General features: G+C 41.9%; 1 protein-coding gene across 1 annotated transcript in view; it reads left to right on the forward strand.

The window, feature by feature from the left end:
• tafa3a (TAFA chemokine like family member 3a) overlaps positions 1 to 24,569 on the forward strand; it is a 102,251-nt gene that overhangs the window by 42,865 nt on the left and 34,817 nt on the right. Inside the window, exon 2 of the mRNA XM_084061560.1 lies at positions 21,646 to 21,758. Coding sequence (XP_083917686.1) covers positions 21,647 to 21,758 — 112 coding nt within the window. The 5' untranslated portion in view covers position 21,646. The remainder of the gene's footprint in view (positions 1 to 21,645; positions 21,759 to 24,569) is intronic.

The raw sequence follows: 24,569 nt of genomic DNA on the forward strand, positions 1-24,569 counted from the left end.
ATTCAACTAGAAAATGTGCTCCTCGGAGCACAGGTCTCCGCCAGTACTGTTCCTGATTAATCCTGTCTTAAGTGTTACTTGATTAATCCTGTCTTAAGTGTTACTCCGCCATTTCTCAGCCATTTCGTGATTACTCCTGTCTTACCTCACTTTGAAAGAGGCTAAGACTCTTTCAAAGTGACACATCTATTTATAGGCCGCTGATACGTCATGCGTCTCACTAGCCAATCAGAGCACACTCTTTCAACGTATTGTCACGTGTCACGTGAGGCTTGACCAATGTTAGCTCACAATTGCGACGTGACGGATTGTGAGCTTGTAGATCTGCTATTGCTGGCATGGGACACTGTCGTACCGTGGAGTATACATCAGGCGAGACTCTGGCTGTGACTGTGCCCATTGCCCATTGAGATGTACTGTCTGCATTTATTGTTTTGCGTATAGCGCTGGGAAAAAAAGAGACAAGCTTTTCCCTTATGATATCATGCATTATGAAGACCATGGAGAGTAGGAGAGTATTGAATCAAAAATACCAGTCATGAGGCACAACTGCGCTGCCTGCTCATCTCATAATCTGTCATCCGTGCAACACTGTCCCAACAGTCTGTACGCTTGGCTGGTTACCTGCTTGATGTGCTTGTATGAAATAAACTATATTGTTTTTACTCCACGTCTCCACGCACGTTTGACTTGATAAATGATGGATGAGCCTTTTATACTGTAAGCAGCATCATGAGCGTTTATTGCTTGGACATGATTGGTTAATGCAGACTGATACTATTGTGTAAGGGGCATAAAGTTTGTCCAGTGTTTCTGTGATGAAAATACAGTATACTTTTTTTCCCCCCACAGCCTCAGAAAGCCTCACTGTAGATATTATGCAATATATGGATTTTCTCAAATGCAGCCAGCTTCCTGTGATTATATGCAGCAGCATACACTTAAGGAGTCATGGGAGACAGCATTCTCGCTCAGCCAGCTATAGGTGAAATGAATAAACAGTAAACTCTATTCCCAATTGCTATTGTGTACTCACACTCACCAAAACGTGCCCTCATTTATGCTTTAAATTAGCTTGCATAAATAGGCGGAAGTCTGCCCTGAAAACACAAACAACACATGGCTCCCTGTTGGAAATTCACAAAGGCACAGCAGAGAACAAAATCTCTTGAAGGGAATGTAAAAGGGAATTAAGCAAGCCCGTCAAGAAATTAAACTGGCTCTTGGTGGAAAAGGGGATTCTTTTAGCTTCCCTCCTCTGCCTTGCAGTTCACTCTCCCAGAACGCATGCCTTGCCAAGCCGCTGCAGTCCAACGGAGGCACACTGCAGATCTTTATAACGTGGAGGGAAGAAAAAAAACGTAGACGGGGCACGTCAGCCCTCTTATTTGTTAGGAAGAAAACACTACATTTCTCAGGCCTAATTAGGGGAGTTAAGCTTGACGGTGACCACTTGGTGTCTTGGTAACAGACTTTTCCAATCTTTATTTTTTGCTTTTGCTTTTCTAATAGGATGTGAGAGCAAAGGTTTCCATGGCATTTACAGTGAGATGGTTTGCATTAGTCAGCACGATAGAAGTTTCAGTTCCTTTGTGTGTGGCTGGGTGCCTTTGCTATGAGAACTTGAGTGAAATCAAACTTAAATCGCTCAGAGAATTAGCTCGTCCAAAACATGTCAGAGAACTCAATTAGACATCAATAATAGCCACGCTGCACGTACAAGGCTAACTACTTTAACAACTTTTATTGACTTCTCTGTTATGAAATATGAAAACTAAATATAGACATCAAAAGCATGCTGTAGATGGTAATGATAAAGGGTTGACTTTTAATCACTCTTGACATGGTTGTTTGGAAGCTGTGAATAAACAGTCAAATCATTTACTGCAAAATCTGTAAGTGGAATTCTACTGCATTACCATTCACTTTGCACCTGTGTAAGCAGCATAGAAACATCAGCATAGTTTACTCCAATGAAAGCGAATCTGGGTTTTTATTGGCCAAAAATGCTTTACAGTGTGATGAATTTGACTTTGGTTCACAGGGACTCATTTACTGTGCATTCAACAATCAGGAGACGACAACATGAGCAAAGAGCAATTAACAGCCTGTCACTGTATTGTATGAGAACACCAATTGGTTGCCTGCTTGCCTTCCTCTACCAGCTGGTGATGAGATCAGTTATAGCACATTGGCAGTGTGCCCACGGATACAACTTTTTTGGTTTCCTTGACTTCACACATGTTGTTTTCATGTCTGCATGTTGTGATGTGTCTGTTCAGGGAAGATTCGCTCACACAGACTGTGTTTCACCATGGCCACAGTATGGGAGCACATCCTTGTGCTTTCAAAATGCTTCTCTTTCCGCTTGTTCTTCCCCAACATTCCCACGCATTGTGCTGTACTGTCTGTGTATTATTTATGAATGCATGCAAAAGTACTTGCCGCGGAACGGCGGAAGCAAATGGAATGAGAACCCTGCTTGGCTCCTGTGTAAATAATGCATTGGGCATGAACCTGCAGTCTTTCAAAGATATCACTGAGCGTTTAGGTACCGTGGCACAATGTTGTCTTTTTGGCCTCCGAATCCTAGCTGGCCCACAGCCCAATCAGTGGCTTTCTGGTGCTCTGCTGTCCCTGATGAGGCACAATACAATGCATTATAGAACTGTTGTCTTTCTGATGAGCCCAACAGCTTGTTAAGCAGCAGTAAAATAGAGTGGACTCATCGCCTAAGTGGTTAACCACTTACAGTATGCTTGGTTGACTGGAGAACGCCAGGGTTCTTGGTGCCCTCCTTTTTTCACTCTACCCCAAATCTGTTCGCCGAAAAATTGCACATTATTTACATTTTACAGGTGGTTATTTACATGTTTGCCAAATGTTTGCATGTTGTGACATGCCCTGAATAGGAACGTTAGGGTTCATGACTGGTAAAGTGCAGTTTGTTATATGGCATACTGTATGTCTGTGTAGGAGCAGGTTCCAAACTTACAATACATGAGAATGCAAGCCTCCGCGTGCTAAAACAAGCTTTGTATTCTGAATAGAGCTAATTGGTAGCTTAAAAAGGACTCAATTGTTGAAAGGCTCCCCCACATTTCAGTCGCCCCTGGACATAATTACCGGTAATGTAGTGAGTGCCCCACTCCCTGTCAGTTTATCACACACATTAGAAAAGGGTGTTTTGGGGGGCAAAAATGTTTCTCTCAAGTTGAAATTGACCTATAAGACTCAATATAGAGTGCAGGGTGCAACTTATTAAAGAAAGGTGTGGGGGCATCATGACTCGGTCATTCCTCTGAGATCGATGAGAGGTTTCCTCATGTAAAATTCAATGTTGGTCCGGAACTGAAGGCTACTATTATAGTTTGGTCCTGTCAAATCAGAACCACAAGGATGCACATTTCACCGCAAGCATCGGCGTCCCTCAAGCCAGTGAAGGCAGGAAATGATCTGAAAATATGTATATTGGCACTTCGGAGGACGCTGTTAACGGCAATTGATTTATCAAGCTGTCAGTATATCAGTTCCAGCTAGTGCTGAGCCCATAAGCAAAACATTGGAAGAATAAAAGTTTATTAAAGAATACAATGAAAACATCGCATTTTCAAAAACAATACTGTGGGTTGTGCACTAGTGGCAGCATCTTATTGCCATTCTGGGTGGAGGGCATAGCATACTCCTTGTTGAACAGTGTCTATCTTTGCGCCTGAGTTTGTCCAGAAGTATTAATACACATACAGAGACTATTGGCATACTGATATAATGCTCTCATTAGTCATTTTTACCCGCCCTCAATTTCTTGATCATTCTTATCTCCTCAGTCAGTCGGTGGGAGCTTAATTGTATGAATGAGAATCGAGGTGCACAATGTTTATTTTAGAGTGACTCATATTGCTTTAATGCGGCAGCATAATTTTCTGCATCAGTGGACACATTGTTGGATGAAATGGGGAAATAAAGCCTCAAGATCCACTTAGTATTACTTTGATCTTATTACAGCTTATGCCTAGCTCATGCATTCAATTTATGTCAAAATTCTCTGCACGCATTTGAATATTCATCTGAGTCAATGGAACAAGAAGCACACAGTCCAAAGCAATGTTTTATGTGTCACACAATATCAGGAGTGACAACGGCATTTGGATAAAATACCACACACACAGATGCAAAAAAAGAAGAAAAAAACAAGCAAAAGAAAGAAATATACTTATGTGCACAAGATGTTTAAAATGCCCAATATGTCTACTCCAAAGTATCCCTGAGATCTTGAATTTTGTGCTGAATTCAATTTTTGGGAATTCAAGCTATGTACAGCACAGTACAGTGATGTTGTTAGGGTTTTGTGGGTCTAGGGACCCCCATGGTAATTTGAATGTGTCCCCAATGAATTCTGTTATTTAAGATTAATATCAGGATAGGCTTTAATTTTTTTAACTGTTGCTTTAAAACAAGCTTGTAAATAACTGTTCTTACTTGACTCTGTAACATGAATTCTTGTTGGAATGGACAGCATTCTCTTCTAGTAGGCTACAGAGCCTACAATAGATGCATTTGTGAGCACTGAGCAGTGCTGTATCCAGCCAGTGTCCACTTGTTATGACGGGATCTCATCGCCGGATTTGTGGGGACGACCGTTCCAAGGTCGTCGAATTTGGACCTTGGTGGTCAGACATATGTGGGGGCGACTGTTCCGACATCGCCGGATTTTACCCCGGAGCGACCGTGATTTGTGGCGACCGTTCTTGTATTCGTTTGGAGTTGTTGTTGGGGGAAGGTGATTTGCTCCCCGTCGATCTATCGCTAAGCAGAGACGTCGTGGGGGCAAAGCGTTTTTTGTTTTTCTCCCCTGTGAGCAAGAGCTCACTTGGGCAGGCAGCTGCCTGCCTTGCTGCTATGGTGGCTACGCCTCTGACACACACACACACACACACACACACACACACACACACACACACACACACACACACACACACACACACACACACACACACACACACACACACACACACACACACACACACACACACACACACACACACACACACACACACACACACATGTACTTCTTCTCCATGTTCCGCACAGGTCCCCATGCATACACCAGCCTCCCAACCATTCACAGAGCCGCATGCTACTGCTAGAACCCTCCCTGTGGCTGCGAATGACCATAACCCCCCATAGAAATACTTTGAAGTCTCCATACAGGGTCGCTACATCATTCCCTTGTTTTGTCTCCATCTAAGCTGTAAAATGTGTAAACTGAGAAGTAAAGTGCACTATCTATTTTATACACATGGACATATTTGAAGGATCCAATTTTTACATTTTGAGGTACAGTACAGAAGCAGGCAGGTGGCTTTATCTCGTGCAGTTCAGTTGTGACCGCCTGAGTCTGACTGAAACGGGAGCGAGCGAGGCAGCAAAGAGAGGAGAGAGGAGGAGAGGGAGGGGGGGGCGCTCTACCGTTCTGCCAAATACGTCCTTGAAGAATTACAAACCCCCCACCAAAAAAATACGTGCCGCCCCCTCCTCCCCCCAGCAGGTGGTGCCCTAGGCAACTGCCTAGTTTGTCTATCTATGCCTAGAAACACCCCTGTGTATTGTCTGTTACTATAGGAAAAAGGTGGTCAATTCAATCAACTTTATTGATCTCACTACAGGCAATTAGTTTCAAGCAGCTTGTAACAAAGAAACACAGAACATGCTGTGCAACAACATAATGTTGTTCAAAGACATACAAGCTAATCTAAACCTTCAGTCTTCAGGCCTTATTGTGTTTTGTCCTTTTGAATTTAGTTGTACTAACTGTACTTTTATCTTTTATGCATTGTATAAAAACATTTCAATAAATATTTCAATCAGGCTGTTCTGTGTGTACAGTGGCAGAGAACAATGAGAGAGAGAATGAGTCAGAAGCAAGCAGACTTCTCTGAATCATGATAACGGGGACAGGGCTAGAGTGAGGGAGAAACCGAGACAGTGTACACGGCGAGAACAGCCAGAGCTAGCGGAATCAAAATGAACACCAGAGGGGATGTCTTCTAACAGATCTGAGCCTAATGTTGGCTTCTGGACCATTCATCCTGCCTTTGGTCTGCCACCTCCAAAATAGCTCTAGTGGTGGACAGTAACAAAGTACTTTTACTTGAGTACTGTACTTAGTAAGTATAATATTTGAGGATCTGTACTTTACTTGAGTGTTTGTATATTTGGATACTCCAAAGGCAAATATTGTACTTTTGACTACACTACATTTCTAGGAAAGGAAAAAGTACATTATGAACTAACCACTAAAGCCCTATTTCAAATAGTGAAAGATCTACAAGCTCAAAAAAATGATGATGCGTTATGATCTTGTTGATAATCTTTTTTTCAATATTATTGATATTTTTCGAAGCTTTCTTAACCTATGACGTGATGTGTTTTGAGTGAATCTGACATAATAATGGAGTTTTAAGTTTCAAGGGTTTATAGGACGGGGTCGTGTCCGATAAAATGGGTGTTTTAAAGTGATATACCCCTTAAGGTATTTTTAAGCCCCACAGGGAGTAAATACAGAAACATTGCCACAGTCTGTGCCACACTGCCCCTGCCTGCTAAATTTGCCGCTGTTTTTCATAACCCCAATTTTCCCTGCCAGTGTTCGACATGATAAAGGTTGCGAGTTGTGCAGAGTTTGTTGTGGGTGAGTTATTGAACCGGAAACAAGTATGCAAATCACGTTTTTACTGCTGATTTGAAAACTGCCTCTTCCCCTCTCTCACTGCCTCTGTCTGTCCCCATCTCTCCAAGACACTAGCGGAGTGTGCGCGCACACACAGTCACACACACACACGCACGCACACGCTCACGCACAAACGCACGCTCACACTTGTGCCTGCAAATTAAGCAATTGCAAAGATTTCCTGAATGGAATGCAATTTATTTAGGGGTCCTCTGGAAGCCTTTGTTAAATAGTGCAAACTAATAGCTCTTAGAACATTGACACTGTTGTCCCTTGGAGCGTCCTGGCGCTAACTTTAATTGACTGTTTCAAAGAAACAAGTGAGCGAATGTGCTATGTGGCGTGTCTTTGTCACATACTATTGATGCTGTTTGGACTTGATTTCTTATGATGTGCCCTTCATTTTATTTCCTGGGTCTTTTCCCCAAAACCCAGGATAATTGAATTTGTTTATTCAAATGCAATTATGAATATCTGCTGTTATTGTCCAACTGTTCTCTTCTCTGTATTAAAAAAGACTGACTGGAACATTTTGTCTTTAAATTATGTTCTTTTGAACTAAATTAATTGTTTAAGAAAACTGCGTTGGTTTACGATTTGCTGCAAGTTTTATTTTCCACAGAGTTTGTTGCCATATTTAGATTCTAACATCTTGCACTTGCCTGCCAACTCTGCCATATGCTCCTATGTTAATTGCATTTAGTGCATCCAAATGTTTTGGGCTCTTGATTACATGCCACGCAGCCTTCCCCCAGAAGTTGATGGTTTTGTCAGGTAATCAGTCCAGCTAAGTTAGTGCCAGCACTGAAGAGCTGTCTGGCTCTCATCTGTTACATGTTCTCATCCCATTCTGTTTGGAATTAGATCTTCCCATGGGAGTTGGTGGGACATCTTTTTGCTGGATTCAAGTGATCCATATCATTGTGAAGTCTATGTATGATAGAAAAAAACATGGCCATTCATTTAAGGGTCTATCTTTATTCATATGAGGCTATTATTTTTGTGTCTCGTAAAAAAAAAAAAGAATCAGTGTATCCCTGCCTATTAGTTCACAATGTAGTTATTAGTCACAAGCTCTTGTTAATGCTTTTCTTTGATTACATATTTATAAAATCCTCACAGACAGACCACGTGAATCTTTACATCTCACCTTGTCGATGAGAGATGAGGAACTGCGTGGCTCCAATGTAGATCTCGGACTTCATGTGGTCATCTATGAAATCATCTATGTCTATGACTGTAGGCACATTTTCATCCCGATCAGAGCCCCTTGTCTTACATTATGAAATAAAATGATAAAACATATGTGGAACAAAAATGGAGGTACTTCTGTGGCCTACTGCCAGCGAGCATACAAAGTTTGATACTGATAGTGGTTTATGAGATTAGCTCTCTCTCACGCACGCACGCACGCACGCACGCACGCACGCACGCACGCACGCACGCACGCACGCACACACGCACGCACGCGCACACACACACACGCACACACACACACACACACACACACACACACACACACACACACACACACACACACACACACACACACACACAGTCACACACACACACACACACACAGTCACACACACTATCTCATAGATGGCTATCCTCTTGCAGAGCCACGCTATAAAAAGAAAAACAAATGAATATGTCAGATGTCTTCCTTGCATGCTGGGGGGAGGATTCCAAAGGAACTAATTAGTGGCATGACTGCGAGTGCTCGGCTCAAAATGTATGCCTATTTCACTAAAATCAGGTATAGCCCAGATCTGCTAGCCAGAGAGCATACAGTTCATTACTGACTCAGTGTGATCTGACAGTGTCGATGCAGCTTTGCCTGGCGTTCGCTCCTTGACGCCCATGCTCCCATAGCTGTCCATGCTCTGATGCTGCAATTCAGATGTTAAGAAAGGGTTGTTTCACAGCAGTGTGTCTGTGATTGCAATGGTGATAAGTGAGTAACCGTGTAGAACTAAAACCATAGGGAGGGATGACAGCAGTGCCAGGGAATTGGGGCTGTGCTATACTGTAGCATGCATTGATGTATGGATGAGCATTTCAGCTGCAGAGGCTGTTGCGTGAAGGGCAGAGAGACGTTCGATGGTTGTAAGATGGAAGGTTAGGGAGGGGTCAAACAAGAACCCACAGGTTCCTGACTAAAGCAGGAGAGTTGGAAATGGACCCATCATCGTCCATGTTGAAGGGAGCCAACTTGTTCAGAGTCATGGAGGAAATAGATTATGTTTTCATTGGTTAGCCAAACCCCCTCCCCACTCGACAGAAAAGCTCTCCTATCTGCCCAAGAGCCACTTCCCTAAATACAGGTTTGGGAAGTCTATGGTAAGCTACTGTATGGATGGTCAAAACCAACAAAACAGCGGGGCCTGATGATATACCGCAGTGGATACTGAGAGAATTTGCCTGTGAAGCTCAGTCAACCAAAATATGACATTCTGAAGGAGTCCTTCCAGCAGGGCGAATACTCTCCACACCATAAGTATGCCATGGTGGTGCTGATAGCTTTGGATGCCTGCTTATTGTTTTCCCCAATACCCTTCCACAGAGCAGTAGTGTGTTGTTGTGTACTTATTTTCTCCTGTTTTCACCCCGACTTCAAGCTCTCTAGTTCTGTAAATAACATCAGTGTTTATAGCAGTACATTTCACCCTTTCTTGCTTTCAATACACATTCAATCTCTTGTTTTGCATTGCACAAGAACATAACAGGGAGCCTGCCTTAAATATGCTACCCTGGCGTGCCTTAAATATGCTACCCTGGTGTGGCAGAGCTCACTAAAACCAAATACAAATTCAATTTCTGGAGTGGGATCATAAGCGTGCATGCCATAAAATTCTCGGGGAGAGTTTGATGGCTACCAAAAAGCCTTAAACACCCTCTCCCTCAGTCTCTTCAGGATAGAAGGCTTGATCTATGTGCTGATTTACAAAGAAAACCCCTCCTCACCGGTAACACTTGCTATGCATCCCATATCTTTAATGCATATAAAAATACTTATAATCATTATAATCTATTTATAACACTGTATAATATAGTTATAAGAACTCATACATAGTAAATACTCATAATGCTTTATAACAATAATCATAACACATTATGAAGCATTTTATAAAGACTTCAAGTTTAAAAGCAATTTAATCGGCTTATAACACGTATAATTACAGTTATAAGCACTCATAAGTAGTCATAATGCAGTCATAACACATTATAAAGCCTTTTATAATTACTGATCATTCAGACCTTTTCTTGACTATGATCATAGTTTGTATTACAATTCTCATCATTGTAATACATACATATTCAACCCATGGAGATCCATATCACAATTAGAAAACACACAATTGTGCACAGACATAGTTAAAACATTAGAATGAGAATAGGTGGGTTTTTAGTGAACATTTGAAAACCTCAATGAGCTGGGCAGATTGAAAGACAGAAAAAACCCACAATGTTCAGTTTCTGACATACAAACGTACTGACAGAACGGCGTATAGGGTCTGTTATGACAGTGATGATGTCATTCACTGACTCAGATTCCCTACACATAAACCTATACATAAGGTTACGTATCACAGCAGAGCAGGTGGCTAACCGACACTAACAAACCATATGGCTTGCACTGGAGCTTATTGGAGCTCTCAGCAGCAGCCTCATGCAGTCGTCGTAAGCCACTGTGAGTCGTCTGATGCTGCCACCAAAAGTGGGCAGTATACAGTGAAAAAGATCTAAAGAGAGAGATCTTCACAGGTACTGAGCACATGCTAAATTTGCGACTCATCTTTATTGTCACATCACAGGTTTAGGTGTAAAACAGTGGGTGAAATTAGTTTTTGTGCCAGCTCCATCGTTTTGATTGTTTACAGAAAAGAGAGAGAAGGGGGGGAAGCACGATAAAAAAAGAGACAACGTATCTACATACGACACAGAATGTTCGCTTAAGCAAACAATTTCCAACTTTGTCTATAGATGTCCTTGTCATCCGAAAGGTCACAGGAGATAATATGGCCCGATAAGTGATCTCACTTCACACACTAGGGGCAGTGCCAGACAGATAGAAGTCAGGAAAGGTTGATTGTCTGTCTTCCCTACTTCGGTCAATCATGATCTTACTCTTTTTAGCATATTTGATTTTAAAATCAAAACCATACTGTGAGTATATAGGCTACTCAGAAGCTGTTTTAGACCAGCACTATTATGGACTAAAGCTGACCAAATCATCCACATACATAAGGTGATTTCAATAAATCACCTTAATCATTCATGTAAACATTAAAAATCACACCCTGTGTGAAGGAAGCGGTGCCTTTGGGCCGGGCCTTAACTCATTTCAGTTCGTCCCTATTGGTGGTCTGAGTCCACTTACCAAATTTGTTCTTGGTAGCATGCTGCAAACTGGAATGATGGCTGTTTAAAGCCCATCCAATGGGCAGACAGAGGAGGCGGGGCTTAAGTAATGACAGTTAGTCCCTATTGCTGGCTTTAGTCCATGTACAAAATGTGTACTCCATAGCATGCTGCGAACTTGAGTTATGGCTGTTTGAAGGCCAGCCAATGGGAAGACAGAGGGGGCGGGGCTTGAGCAATTCATGCTGGTCCCTATAGAGCATCGCAGTTGCACAGAATCCGGGTGCCGGAAGTAAATACTCAATGCATTTTTCCCATTGACTTTTCCAAAAATATTTATATCAATGAATTTAAGCCTAGAATCAAGCCATCCAGGATGCTGGTGAATCATGACCATAACACCTTTTTTTCTGTGATTTTTTAAAATTTTATATTTAATGATATGATATACTATGTTTAATAAATACCCTTTGTTTTGCCGTTTTCAAAAAAGTTTTTTCACAGAATCAAACGTTTTATGGTCATGATTCACCAGCATCCTGGATAGCTTGATTCTTGGCTTAAATTAATTTATATAAATATTTTCGGAAAAGTCAATGGGAAAAATGCATTGAGTATTTACTTCCGGCAACTGGAAGTGGGCGGGAACTGCGACGCTCTATTGGTGGTCTAAGTCCACATACCAAATGTGGACTTGCTGGCATGCTGCAAAGTGGAGTTATAGCTCTGTAAAATCCCGTGCTCATCCCGTGCTCATACGGGCGCTGGGGGTCCCTGGACCCCTCTTTCATAACGTCATCAATGCATGCTCGTGCCTATTGGTGGTCTAAGTCCACATACCAAATGTGGACTTGGTGGCATGCTGCAAACTGGAGTTGTAGCTGTTTAAAATCCTGTGCTCATCCCGTGCTCATACGGGGGCAGGGGGTCCCTGGACCCCTCATTGAGAACTTCAGCAATTCATGCTCGTCCCTAATGGTGGTCTAAGTCCACATACCAAAGGTGGAGTTGGTGGCATGCTGCAAACTGGAGTTATAGCTGTTGATAATCCCGTGCTCATCCCAGGCTCAAATGGGCGGACGGACATAACATGTGCTGGGGGTCCCTGGACCCTGCTTGGATAACTTCAGTAATTAATGCGGGTCCCTATTGGTGGTGTAAGTCCACATACCGAAGTTGGACGTGGTGGCATGCTGCAAAGTGGAGTTTTAGCTGTTTAAAATCCCGTGCTCATCCCGTGGACAAACGGGCGGACGGACGTAACATACGCGGGGGGTCCCTGGACCCCGCTGTGATAACGCCAGCAATTCATGCTGGTCCCTATTGGTGGTGTAAGTGCACATATCAAATTAGGGATTGGTGGCATGCTGTGAACTGGAGTTATAGCTGTTTGAACGCAGCCCAGGCTCAAACGTATACATACGGACAAAGTCAAGTGTAGAGCGGTTGGCACCGCTAAAAAGAAAAGGATACAGAATTCCACCCTGGTGGAATAATTGTATACTGCATTATAATCCCTCATCCCTGTTATAATGCATTGTAGTGGTCATTGGGTGTTTAAGTAAAGTAAAAATCACACCCTGTGTGAAGGAAGCGGTGCCTTTGGGGCGGGCCTTAACTCATTTCAGTTCGTCCCTATTGGTGGTCTGAGTCCACTTACCAAATTTGTTCTTGGTAGCATGCTGCAAACTGGAATGATGGCTGTTTAAAGCCCAGCCAATGGGCAGACAGAGGGGGCGGGGCTTAAGTAATGACAGTTAGTCCCTATTGCTGGCTTTAGTCCATGTACAAAATGTGTACTCCATAGCATGCTGCGAACTTGAGTTATGGCTGTTTGAAGGCCAGCCAATGGGAAGACAGAGGGGGCGGGGCTTGAGCAATTCATGCTGGTCCCTATTGGTGGTCTAAGTCCACATACCAAATGTGGACTTGCTGGCATGCTGCAAAGTGGAGTTATAGCTCTGTAAAATCCCGTGCTCATCCCGTGCTCATACGGGCGCTGGGGGTCCCTGGACCCCTCTTTCATAATGTCATCAATGCATGCTCGTGCCTATTGGTGGTCTAAGTGCACATACCAAATGTGGACTTGGTGGCATGCTGCAAACTGGAGTTATGGCTGTTTAAAATCCCGTGCTCATCCCGTGCTCATACGGGGGCAGGGGGTCCCTGGACCCCTCATTGAGAACTTCAGCAATTCATGCTCGTCCCTATTGGTGGTCTAAGTCCACATTGCAAAGTTGGAGTTGGTGGCATGCTGCAAAGTGGAGTTGTAGCTGTTTGAAATCCCGTGCTCATCCCATGCTCATACGGGCGGAGGGACATAACAGAGGCTGGGGGTCCCTGGACCCCTCTTTGAGAACGTCAGCAATTCATGCCCGTCCCTATTGGTGGTCTAAGTCCACATACCAAATGTGGAGTTGGTGGCATGCTGCGAACTGGAGTTATAGCTGTTTAAAATCCCGTGCTCATCCCGTGCTCGGACATAACATACGTTGGGGGTCCCTGGACCCCTCTTTGATAACCAGTGGTACGTGTGGGCAATGAGAGGAGAGATGACATAGGCAGTGTCCACATGCGTGTGTGTGTGTGCGCGTGTGTTTGTACGTGTTTCTTCTTTGCCGTGCTCATCCCAGGCTCATACGACGGACGGACGGACGGACGGACGGACGGACACGGAGTCAAAGCCACGTATAGAGCGGTTGGCACCGCAAAAAAAAAAAGATATCATTGAATTCATGCAAGCACCCAATGACCACTTATAGAGACTTATAATCACATTATAACAGTGATTATAATACATTATAATATAATGTATTACAACCATGGCAATTATAATACACTATGCACACTTTTGGCCCCTGTTATTACATCGTTATAAATATTAATATATATTATAAAATGCATTTTTGTGTGATGAAGCATTCGTGTATATAGGAGTATTTATGAGAACATGTTTGAGTGTCTTCTTTGGCCTACTGGGAGTGTAGTGTACATTCAAAGTTTGATGCTGATCTGTCCAGCGGCGCCGAGTTCAGCTGTACACACACTTTGTGTTTTGTTTGCACAGTAGATGTGGTTGAGCAGAATTTTCCTTTTGATTTCCTATATTGCCCACAACGCTGCCTCTTACTAGTAGACAGACAGATGCCGCGTTTGCTCGCTGTTTCCACAGTGGCTCAAAGGGGCCTTGTTTCTTCCATTTAGTAAAACCTTAATGGAGTTGTAGTTGTTCAATTCTACAGCAGTATGGTCATCATTTACAGCGGCAATTCTGTACTTCTCTTTTGCCCCCAAACAAGTCCTACATGAGTGATAATATTACTGGGCGAGCTCTTGTAGTTCTTCAGCAGATTGCCAATTTTATTATCATCCAGATACTTTTGGAGCTTATAAATAGCAGACGTGAAATGGCTTTCAATAATTTTGAGTTGTACAGTAAAGGTAATAGCTTTTTCTCATGCGGGGGCAGAGAGAAGAGAGCAGGACATAAACAGTTGTACTGTAGCTTTCAAACATTTGGCATTTTAATGGGACATCACAGACATGAGACATTGTTCTATGCATATTTTAAACGTAATAGTTAGCCATTGATAAACTGTTAATGTGGATTGGTAGCGGTGCCTAAACTTAACCAATGATTATATATCCAATAAAAGTTGTTTATTTTGTTCTCTATAGCCTATCCTTTCATTTCAGACCACTTAGGCTATCATTCAGCAGTTACACCAGCCTGTTATTAATGAAAAGTGTAACTACCCTACAACAATACCGATTGCAAAACGATACCCTGCAGTGTCCATGACAGCAAACCTTTCAGCCAGCAAAGTGCAGTGATCACCTGCAAAATTTACAGTTGTGCACAACATTGAAACTATGTCTACTTTCAGTTCTGCCATAAGTACAACCACGTTGTGGCAAACTTCATGAGAACTAGTATAGTGCAGTGCCCGTTCGGAGCATGTCTGTTTGCAACGTGTGCCTGTTCTGACCATACTAACTGCACCCGTGAGGATTTAGAAGCTCTGGCCCCGCCCCACTCACACGGCTTTGGCAAATTGAGCTTACACAACACACTCCATATTTGGTCGTAGCTGCATTGGGAACTCCTTATATGGTTATGGCTGAGTTATGGTGACACATGAGTGTGACATCAGAGGTCCACCCGCCAGCTGGCCGGCCTGCCAGCCGGTCCTCCCTTAAGCCAATTTTTATATATACAGTATATATATATATATATATATATATATATATATATATATATATATATATATATATATATATATATATATATATATATATATATTACACACAATTCCGTGGCTATTGATAAAACATTCGGGGCTGCAGCCACGTAAGCCTCCCCCTAGCTGCTCTCCCATTCAATCTAATTAATTAATTAATTCAATTTAATTACATTTTGATCCCATCCCACTGACTTAATTTTGCTGTAACGTTTCTTCTAGGTATACAGCACATAAGCCAAGGGAATTATACGAGATAAGATTAAGGATTCTATTTAATCAATATTAATGTAAACAAGAAAACCAGAAACCAAATTAACTTTACTTTTATTGTAATAGGACTCTGCTGAGACATTTAGCAAGGTTTATGGTTTTCACCATGTCTTGTGTTTCCGAATAGTAATTGCTTAGCTTACCTCTACTATTTGATTTGTGACCACCGCATGTAACATTTGGGTAAGAGGGAAACAAAAAGCCTAACACTAGCTATCAACTATAACTCCGGTTTTCTTTATCCTCTAAACACGTCAGCTTAATCCATTCATTGCCACACATTAGCTGTTAACAGATTACTCTTGCCTTGCTTGGGCCCATTAAAGTCGAGTAACCCAGTGTTGGGGTCGGGACCCCCTTGGGGGGGGAGTTGTCAAAGATCACCTTGTCTGTTTGAAGATAGTCCAAATGTTTAAATAACTTGCTTTCATCCACCTTCATCCTGCCATCCCTATTTTGGGCATGTCATTATATTATAGGGGCAGGCTGCCATAGGAGCGGCCATAGCTGAATGGGTAGAGACATCGCCCTTGGAAGCAGAAGTTCAATTCCCAGCCCTGGTAATGAATCGAGGTGTCCCACTCACACATGTGGGGGGTCTCAGCTTTTTGTCAGATGTTAGAAGGGGGGAGTATGTGGTCTGTCTGTCTGTCTGTCTGTCTGTCCGTCTATCTGTCTGTCTTTGTACATAATTTGCATGTATCCATGCCTTCAAATGTGTGCCAAGTCTGTATGAAGATAATCTATATCCCATCTCCAACCACATTGTCCCTCTTCAGTCCATTCTGTGATTAGCCACCTGGTCCCAGCACCATCACCATCAGGTGAAATAATTGTCCAGTTAACAGGCTCTGCCCAGCCACCTGAACACACATTTCCACTCAAGACTAGAGCCAGGCTGATATATCGTTCAAGCCGATATATCAGCCATTATTTGACTTTTTTGACGACATCAGTGTCTGCAATTATGCATGTCCCGATTTCTTTTACCAATTTCAAACTAGCATCCCTAATTTGAGCATACCATTATAGGCAACATTTCTACATCTACAAGCTCACTATGCGTTGTGAGCTTGTAGGATATTTTTTAATAGGGCTTAAGTAGTTAAAGTCCAGTTTTTGTTTCCTTTTTTTTTGCTTTTTGCCCCTTTTTCCCCCCAATTTAGTCGTTAGGCCAATTGATTCCTCCCCACACACATATGTGTACAGTAGGGCCTTCGTCCTATTCCTCCCGCCCAACACTCTCTGCTGATAGGTGCCACCCCAGCCTGTAGGAATACGTGCTGTGACAAATATCACCCTCCCCGTCCGGCTTCCTCCACCCGAACACGGGCCAATTGTGTTCGACAAAGCCTGATGCACCACGGTATATTCTAACCCCTTATCTATCTATTAAAAAGTTATTTGTGTTTGTATTGTTGCTGATAAGTTAAATGTTCTCAAATGGAAACTTTGACAGTCTAGCATCGTCGGTCTCTAATAAAGACGGGCATATATAGTAGTGTGAGGCTGGATAGAGATCGAGAGAGGTATGGATTGATACCCTGGCCTCTTGGTCTGTAACCTAAATACAATCTGCAGAGAAATGTAAACTATATAGTTGCTTGTCATGACAGGAGGATTGGAGTGTGTCCTTGCTTTTTATAACGTGGCTCTTGCAAAACCGCTAGGCCGAACACCAAATTCCCACACATTCACACATGTATCCTTATCTTTCTGTACTTTCCTGTGCTTGAACTGTGCTTTCCTGTGCTTTTCTTTGCAAACTGCTAATTAAGTATTCAATCAATCAATTTCCAGTTTCCACACCTTTTGGCACAGTAGCATTAACAATAGAGTTAGACACATTGGAAACTAAGTGTTAACATACCTGCATAAGGGCATTGCACTCACCCACACACTCATATCTATACCTGTACCTGCACTCCCACAAACCTGTACATTTATACGTTTGATTGGCATTCATTAAACCCTACAACACAGGTCTCCAGAATTTTATGTGGGATGATGCATGTGTTATGTGGTTGAATTGTTATCTACATGGCCCCAGATCTGTGTAATGCTGCTACAGTTAGTACCGTAGATAGCTAATGGAAACCTTGCCAGTAAGTAACATGCTGACTTTCTTTGCTATCTTGATAGTGTGCAGTACAGATTTAGAACCCCTGTTAATACCTCCACCAGCGCAGACTGTCAGTGTGAAGGCAGTGTGTAGCGAGACATCTTCCTCTGCTGTTGCAAGGCCCTGCCAAATAAACAAGAGTTAAGAGCTTTGCATGAAACCGATCGTTTTGCTAATTTGGGGTGTGTGTGTGTGTGTGTGTGTGTGTGTGTGTGTGTGTGTGTGTGTGTGTGTGTGTGTGTGTGTGTGCACTGTTGACTGTGATTTGTGACTGTTGTCCCCCCATGAGAGGAGCCGACTCTGTAGGCAATAAGATGAGCTGCTGATTGCGTTGTTTGTTCCCCTCTCTGTGGGCCTCTTAGACAGAGACACACTGTGTATTACCGGACAACAAGTCTGTGAAAGTACATGAAGATTACTAGGCAGAGCACAGCCCAGACAGACCACACAAACAGCATTACTCACCGCACAGGTAGCCACACACATGGAGAGAAAAAGATACAGAACATTTCTTTGTTTGTTTGTTTCTTGAATTATTTCTTTCTTGAATTCTTTCTTTCTTGAATCCTTTTTTTCTTTTTCTTTTCTTCTTATGCTGTACTCAACATCCGTTTGAGGGCGGCGATGCTCCATCAAGACTGCCAGTTAAAAAAAAAACCCTTTGGTACTTTTTCGGTGTCAAGCCTTACTCAGCGTGTTAATAAAGTGGTCAGTGGTGTTGTGTGTACCAGGAGGGCCTGATAGACAGACAGACATGACAAGGACTTCTGTCAGTACTGCTGTCGGTAAAAAATAAATAATTAAAACAATTCTATGTAATAGACCTGTGCTTTCAATTTGTTAGAGATTTGTGTTTTATACTCTTATCTTTATTCCTGCTGTTCTTTTATTATTGCTCTCTACTGGGTCCACTAATGTCATCTCCCTATTTTACCTAGATAGGCCTATTGAAGACCTGGTCGGATGATTTATACAGGCTACTTCCTCTGTTATTCAGAGCTATAATTTGTGATGCCATGACCCAGAAAAATGTGTTGTATTTAGACACTCTTGGGATTGCAAACACTCATTGAATTTTTTTCATTGGGGTGAGATCTGATGGTGATTGGTGTGCCTTTAGGGTTTGGGATTGTTTTTGCAGCCAATGGGCTCAATGACTGATGATCTAACACAATGTTGGGTAGCCTTTAAATGTCTGGTGGTTAATGTGCCTTGGGTGCATCTCAGGTCATTAAATTAAATCCTCATTTCCTACACTTGCATCCTTGCATGTTAGTCCCTCCCACTGAGGAAGCATGTAAGAAATGAGAAGAGGAGAGGAGTGGGACGTAAATTCCTCTGAAGTGTCATGTCATGCGACTTCTATTTCTGATAACAATACAGGTGACACGCCCCTCCCTTGTAGGGGCGTTATATTGTCAGCTCGAGGGGCGGGATCATCACACATCGTTTTTTTGTCCTGATGAAGGTCTAACGACCGAAACGTCGATTCATTAAAGAGCTTTTTTTTTTGCAAGTTCCAGACAGTGTGACTCTTTCTTTGATTTGATATCAAAGATCCCTTTTTGAATTATTTCTTTCTTGAATTCGTTCTTGAATTCTTTATTTATTTTCCTTCCTTCCTTCCACTGTGATTCTTGTTCCTTCATCCGGAGTGAGTAGATTATTAAAAATAGTGTCATGTATCGCAGCATGTGCGTTATTTGTCATGACAGCGTTTGCTTGTGACCTCGTATGCAAATCTCGTAGCGCCATAGGAAAAAGAAAACACAAACACGTGAATGATTATGCATGGATGTATAATAACATTTGTGTTTTGTCAGTGGGCACTAAATCAACACAAATGTGTTTGTTTTTCTTTGAAGAAAGCTCTTTGCAGAAACAGCAGGCAGTCAGAGTGAGCTAGGACTTCCTACATAAGCATACAGGGTATTGCCTGATATCACCTGTTGTCTTCTTACCCAGCATTTGAATTTCCAAGTAGTGAGCAGTGGTAGAAAATAACTTAAGTATATTTACTCAAGTACTGCACTTTTGAGGTACATTTACTTTATTTGAGTATTTTCTTAATATACTTTATACTTCCACTTCACTATACATCTCAGAGGCAAATATAGTACTTTTTACACCTACAATTATTTGAAAAGTTTAGTTACAAGTTACTTTGTAGATTTAGATTCCTATTACAAAACATGTGTACATTAACAACATAAGTCCTATATGTTATATTTTGTCTCTTCGAAAATAGCCGATCTGCAAGCTTGTAGATCTGCTATTTTGCTAAAAAGTGTGTCATATTCAGAAAAATCGAAGAACGTTTTTAATGCAATTTGATGCCATTACTTTTGTACATTTTGAATAGTGGCCTTTTACTTGTAGCATATTTTATATTGTGGTATTACTACTTTTACTTAAAGGAGTAGTTCACCCAACAAAATGACTTATTTTCTATCAATTACACACCCCATGAACCTTGAATTCATGGAGAACAAAAAATCTCCATGAATTCAAGGCTTCATGTAGAAAATAAAATTCATTGATAGAAAATAAGTCATTTTTTGGGTGAACTACTCCTTTAGGTTGTCCTTAAAGTAAAATATCTGAGTACACCACTGGTAGTGAGCGGCTATATTTGATACATGCTGGGGAATCCTGTTGTGCACGGCACACAGTGGGCTAATCTTTGACATGGCAGAGGAGGCCTGTTGTTCTAAAGCTTTTCAAATCCCTACTTTGTGATTTCGGGAGTTTACTCTAATTGACTTCCAACCATGGGCTGCTTGGACAGCTTGTTGGCGTCAGTCCAAGTGCGGCAGCCTGTACATTGTAGCGCTGCAGTGTTCCTGTCGCACAAGCACCAAGACCACTTTGTTTTCATTCTCTGCAAAGCTTTAGGCCAATACATGCTCCTTCCGATGTCGTAAAAAAACATCCGGTTCGGACAGGCTCTCTGAACTAGTTCGTAGAGTCAGGACATCTGGAGGTGCAAAAGTTCTAAGGGAAAGTTCTGAGACCTCCCATCAATTTGTAGTTAAATCACCTCCCTTTCCGAACAAATGTTCAGACGTCGGAAGAAGGAGCATGCTGAGTGTATACAAACCACTTTTTGACAAAACGTCCCATCAGTTCAGAGTTCCGCAGCATGGAACAACCTACCTATAGCTATAAGAGAATGTCCTACATTTGCATCATCTAAGCATCAACTTAAAATATGGCTGCTGCAGAATCAAACCTGCTCAAAACTCTTACACACATCTCTTTTATTTATTTAAATGTAACTGTTATTTTAGTCTATTATTATTATTATTATTATAAAACATATGCAGAGTTTGGTTTTATTTTTATATTTACATTTATGTTGTTGTATTGTTTTGATGTTTTTTTGTTTGATTGTTACATATCAGGGACATGTACAATATCTGTTTCTTTTTGTAATGTTATTGTTTACGTAGTGTACTACGGATGAAAATGAGCATTCTTGCTAACAACATATTTACATTGCATCCTCATACTGATTGTGTATGCCGTGTTCGTTAATATGTGCTGTCCCTCCCAGATACATTTGATTATTTTTAACCCATGTTAGCCAGCGTATGTCATTGTTGCCTGAGTATCAAGTGTAACTGGAACTCTGGGCACCTTTTTTTTATTACATGTGTCACAACACAACTGCCATACTAAAGAGTATATAGGCTAAATCTGGCTTTACACCCATTTGAGACAGCACACGTTGCAAATTACTTTTTCACATGCTATGTATTATTCCACATGACAAAAAAGTGTGTGTCTAAATTCAGCAAACATTGCAACATTCAGCAACATTGAGGTGCCCATAGTGTTTAGGTGCCCACTCTTCTTGTATCCGTATCAAGACATGCTTGCCCATGGCCATTTTGTTTTGCCTTTTCCCCCAGAATGCGGGAGAGGGACCTGCGGAGCATGTGCAGACGGATGCTGCTGGTGACCGTCTGCTTGGTGACTCTTTGGGGCCAGTTGACCAACGCATCGTCACACAGAAGTCACATAGGTAGGATGCAACAATTATAATGTTTTATTATTTTATTATCCTCTGTTTGTCCAGGGGACATTTGCTGTGCCCGATTTCTCTACCTCCGTATTCACACAGGTGTGCATAATATTCACACCTCAGCGCTGCTTACAGTAGCCACAGTTCATTTCGTCGGTGTCGTGAGAAAACTTGTCCATATTTCATCTTTATATGTTTTTTTCATATATGAATGCCATATTTTATACTTTGTCATGTGACATTGTCATGCCAAATTAGCAAAAATAGCTGATCTACAAGAGATTGTAGATCTTCTGTTTTAGCTATTTTTGAACCATTTTGCCTTTTTAGTGGTTAAGTGTGTGTGGGGGTTTCATACATATTTAACCAGTGAAAGGTTTATTCTAATTAACAACAGCTTGCTGCAGTAACAAATGTGTCTCTTAAACTGATTACGTTTAATGTTTAATGTAAAAAACATTAACACAGTGGTTTCTTGTACTGTAATAAGAACTACAGTATGCTGCACACATAGCCTTTAATAAACATAAGTGGGCTATCATGAATTCAATTATGAATGTATTTATATTATTTTCTATATTAGCAATTAGCAATAAATATGCACAGGCACGGCATATGAATATGTTACAAGTTGGGTTCTACAGACTATACATAAAATGCACAGTTGCCGCGCTGTCCCCTGAAGTTATTAAATGTTCAGGGGACTATAAGACCTATCATATCTGCTGACCACAGTATGTTGCTCTTTCTGAACCTTGGTGAAGAATCTGCCATCATTAGCAAGCCTTTATGAAGGTAGCTCTCCACCAAACAGACTACTACAGATTATTGGAGACTGGCAGTCGAATGAAGTCGGGAGATCAGTCTGTTGGAAGGTGTGAAAAAAGGTTGCTGTATGCACCTGAGAGCCGACACCGACAGACGGCTACTATGGTGCTAAAGATAGCCTATGGCTTGATGTCTTTTTCAACAACAAGCCCGCTGCTATCCGACGGTTGACGCTTCCCTACAACTTGTGACCCGACGCGACAGTGCACCCACCGTCCATTCAACAGCAGATTTTCGGCAACATACGCTTTCCAACACTTACCGACGTTGGTGCGGTGGAGAGCTACCTTTAGTCAAATGGCTCTGCAACCAGTGTTGTGGATGTGTTAAGTCAAAGGTGGGCTGACCTTGACTTCTGCGCCAGGGGATTTTTAACAGTTTTCTGTAAAGAGTCAATATAGCCACCCTGGTCTATGTGTGCATGTATAGTATGTGTTTTTGCGCACGCATGTGAGAGAGAGAAAGAGAGAGTGTGTGTGTGTGTGTGTGCGTGCGTGTGCGAGAGAGAGAGAGAGAGTGTGTGTGTGTGTTTGTGGGTGCGCTTGAGATAGTATGTGTGTGAGAGAGAATGTGTATATGCGTGAGTGTATGTGTGAATGAGAGAGAGAGATAGCGCGCGTGCATGCATGTTTGCGTGCTGTGTGTGTGAGTTTGTGTGTGTCAGAGAGAGAGAGTGTGTGTGTGTGTGTGTGTGTGTCTCTCACTCACACACAGGCAACCCCTGTTGATGCCTACAGGGGGTAAAACCTTTCGGATAGAGTTCCTCTGATGGAGAGATCATGATGGGACAGTAGAAGCTGTGACTACACATTTAAATAATGAGCCTTTTTCCTCTGGGAGGCTATACAGCACACTCACTGACAGTCGGTGGTGGAAAGTACTACGTGTATGTACTCAAGTACAATTTACTCAAGTACTTCTACTCTGCTACATCTCAGAGGCATACTGTATTTTAAATGGTTTACTCCACTACAATTATTTGAAAACTTTAGTTATTAGTTACTTTAGATTTTTAACATGTATACAAACCCCCTATTAAACTTAAGCTATTCGAAAATAGCAGATCTATAAGCTTACAATGTGTCGTGATGCGACGCGTTGTGAGCTGTAACAGAATATTTCTACATCGAGGTATTGCTAAATTTGAGTAAAAGGAAATCTGGTTACTTCTCCTGCACTGCTGACAGTTGGCTTGGGGGCGGATGTCTCCACGTTAACTGCAAAAACTAAAACATGAACAGCAAAGGAACTTTGATAAGATATCAAAACCCAAGGCTACAGAGACAAGCATAGGGAGGGAGAGGATAAACATCAGGCTGCGCATCGTCACTGTCGGCCGGAAACCTTGTATATTCAAAGTTGCACCTTTTCAGGAAATGAAAAAAAAAAGATCTGTGTTCCAATGTAGTTATTATTTAGTCACAAGCCCATGTTGTTAATACTTTTCATTCGTTCAAAATGACGCTCATGACGCACCGCATCGCGACACGTTGTGGACTTGTGGACTTGTGGACTTGTGGACTTGTAGAATGGCTATTTGCACTACTTTTCAGCGACACTTGTACGACAAAGTAGCGCAAAAAGACATGAAATGTTGAAATACGGAGATACAAGGTTTCTGCCCGACAGCAACAACAACAACAGTTGTGTTGTTTTCTGGGGATGTTACCCACCCAGGGACAAGCGGAAGGTTAAAGGAAGACAGGGGGGAAGCAGCAGAATTCATTCAATCAACTTTTCCTTTTTTTGGTTTACTGCCGTCACACTGCAGGCTACTTTTCTTCATGTTGGAACAACATGGATGTGTTGAATATCTAGTTTTTTTTTTATTTAGACAGCAATAAAAACAAGATGGCTGCATAATGCTAGGACTGCAACTAACACGCATTTTCATAACAATTATTTGCATTATTATTATAGTTTATCATTTTTCTGATTATTAGATGAATCTGTGATTTAATATAGTTCATATAGTTATTGCAA

The sequence above is a fragment of the Gymnoscopelus microlampas genome (assembly GCF_963454915.1).
Source record: "Gymnoscopelus microlampas genome assembly, chromosome: 7".
Taxonomy (NCBI): domain Eukaryota; kingdom Metazoa; phylum Chordata; class Actinopteri; order Myctophiformes; family Myctophidae; genus Gymnoscopelus; species Gymnoscopelus microlampas.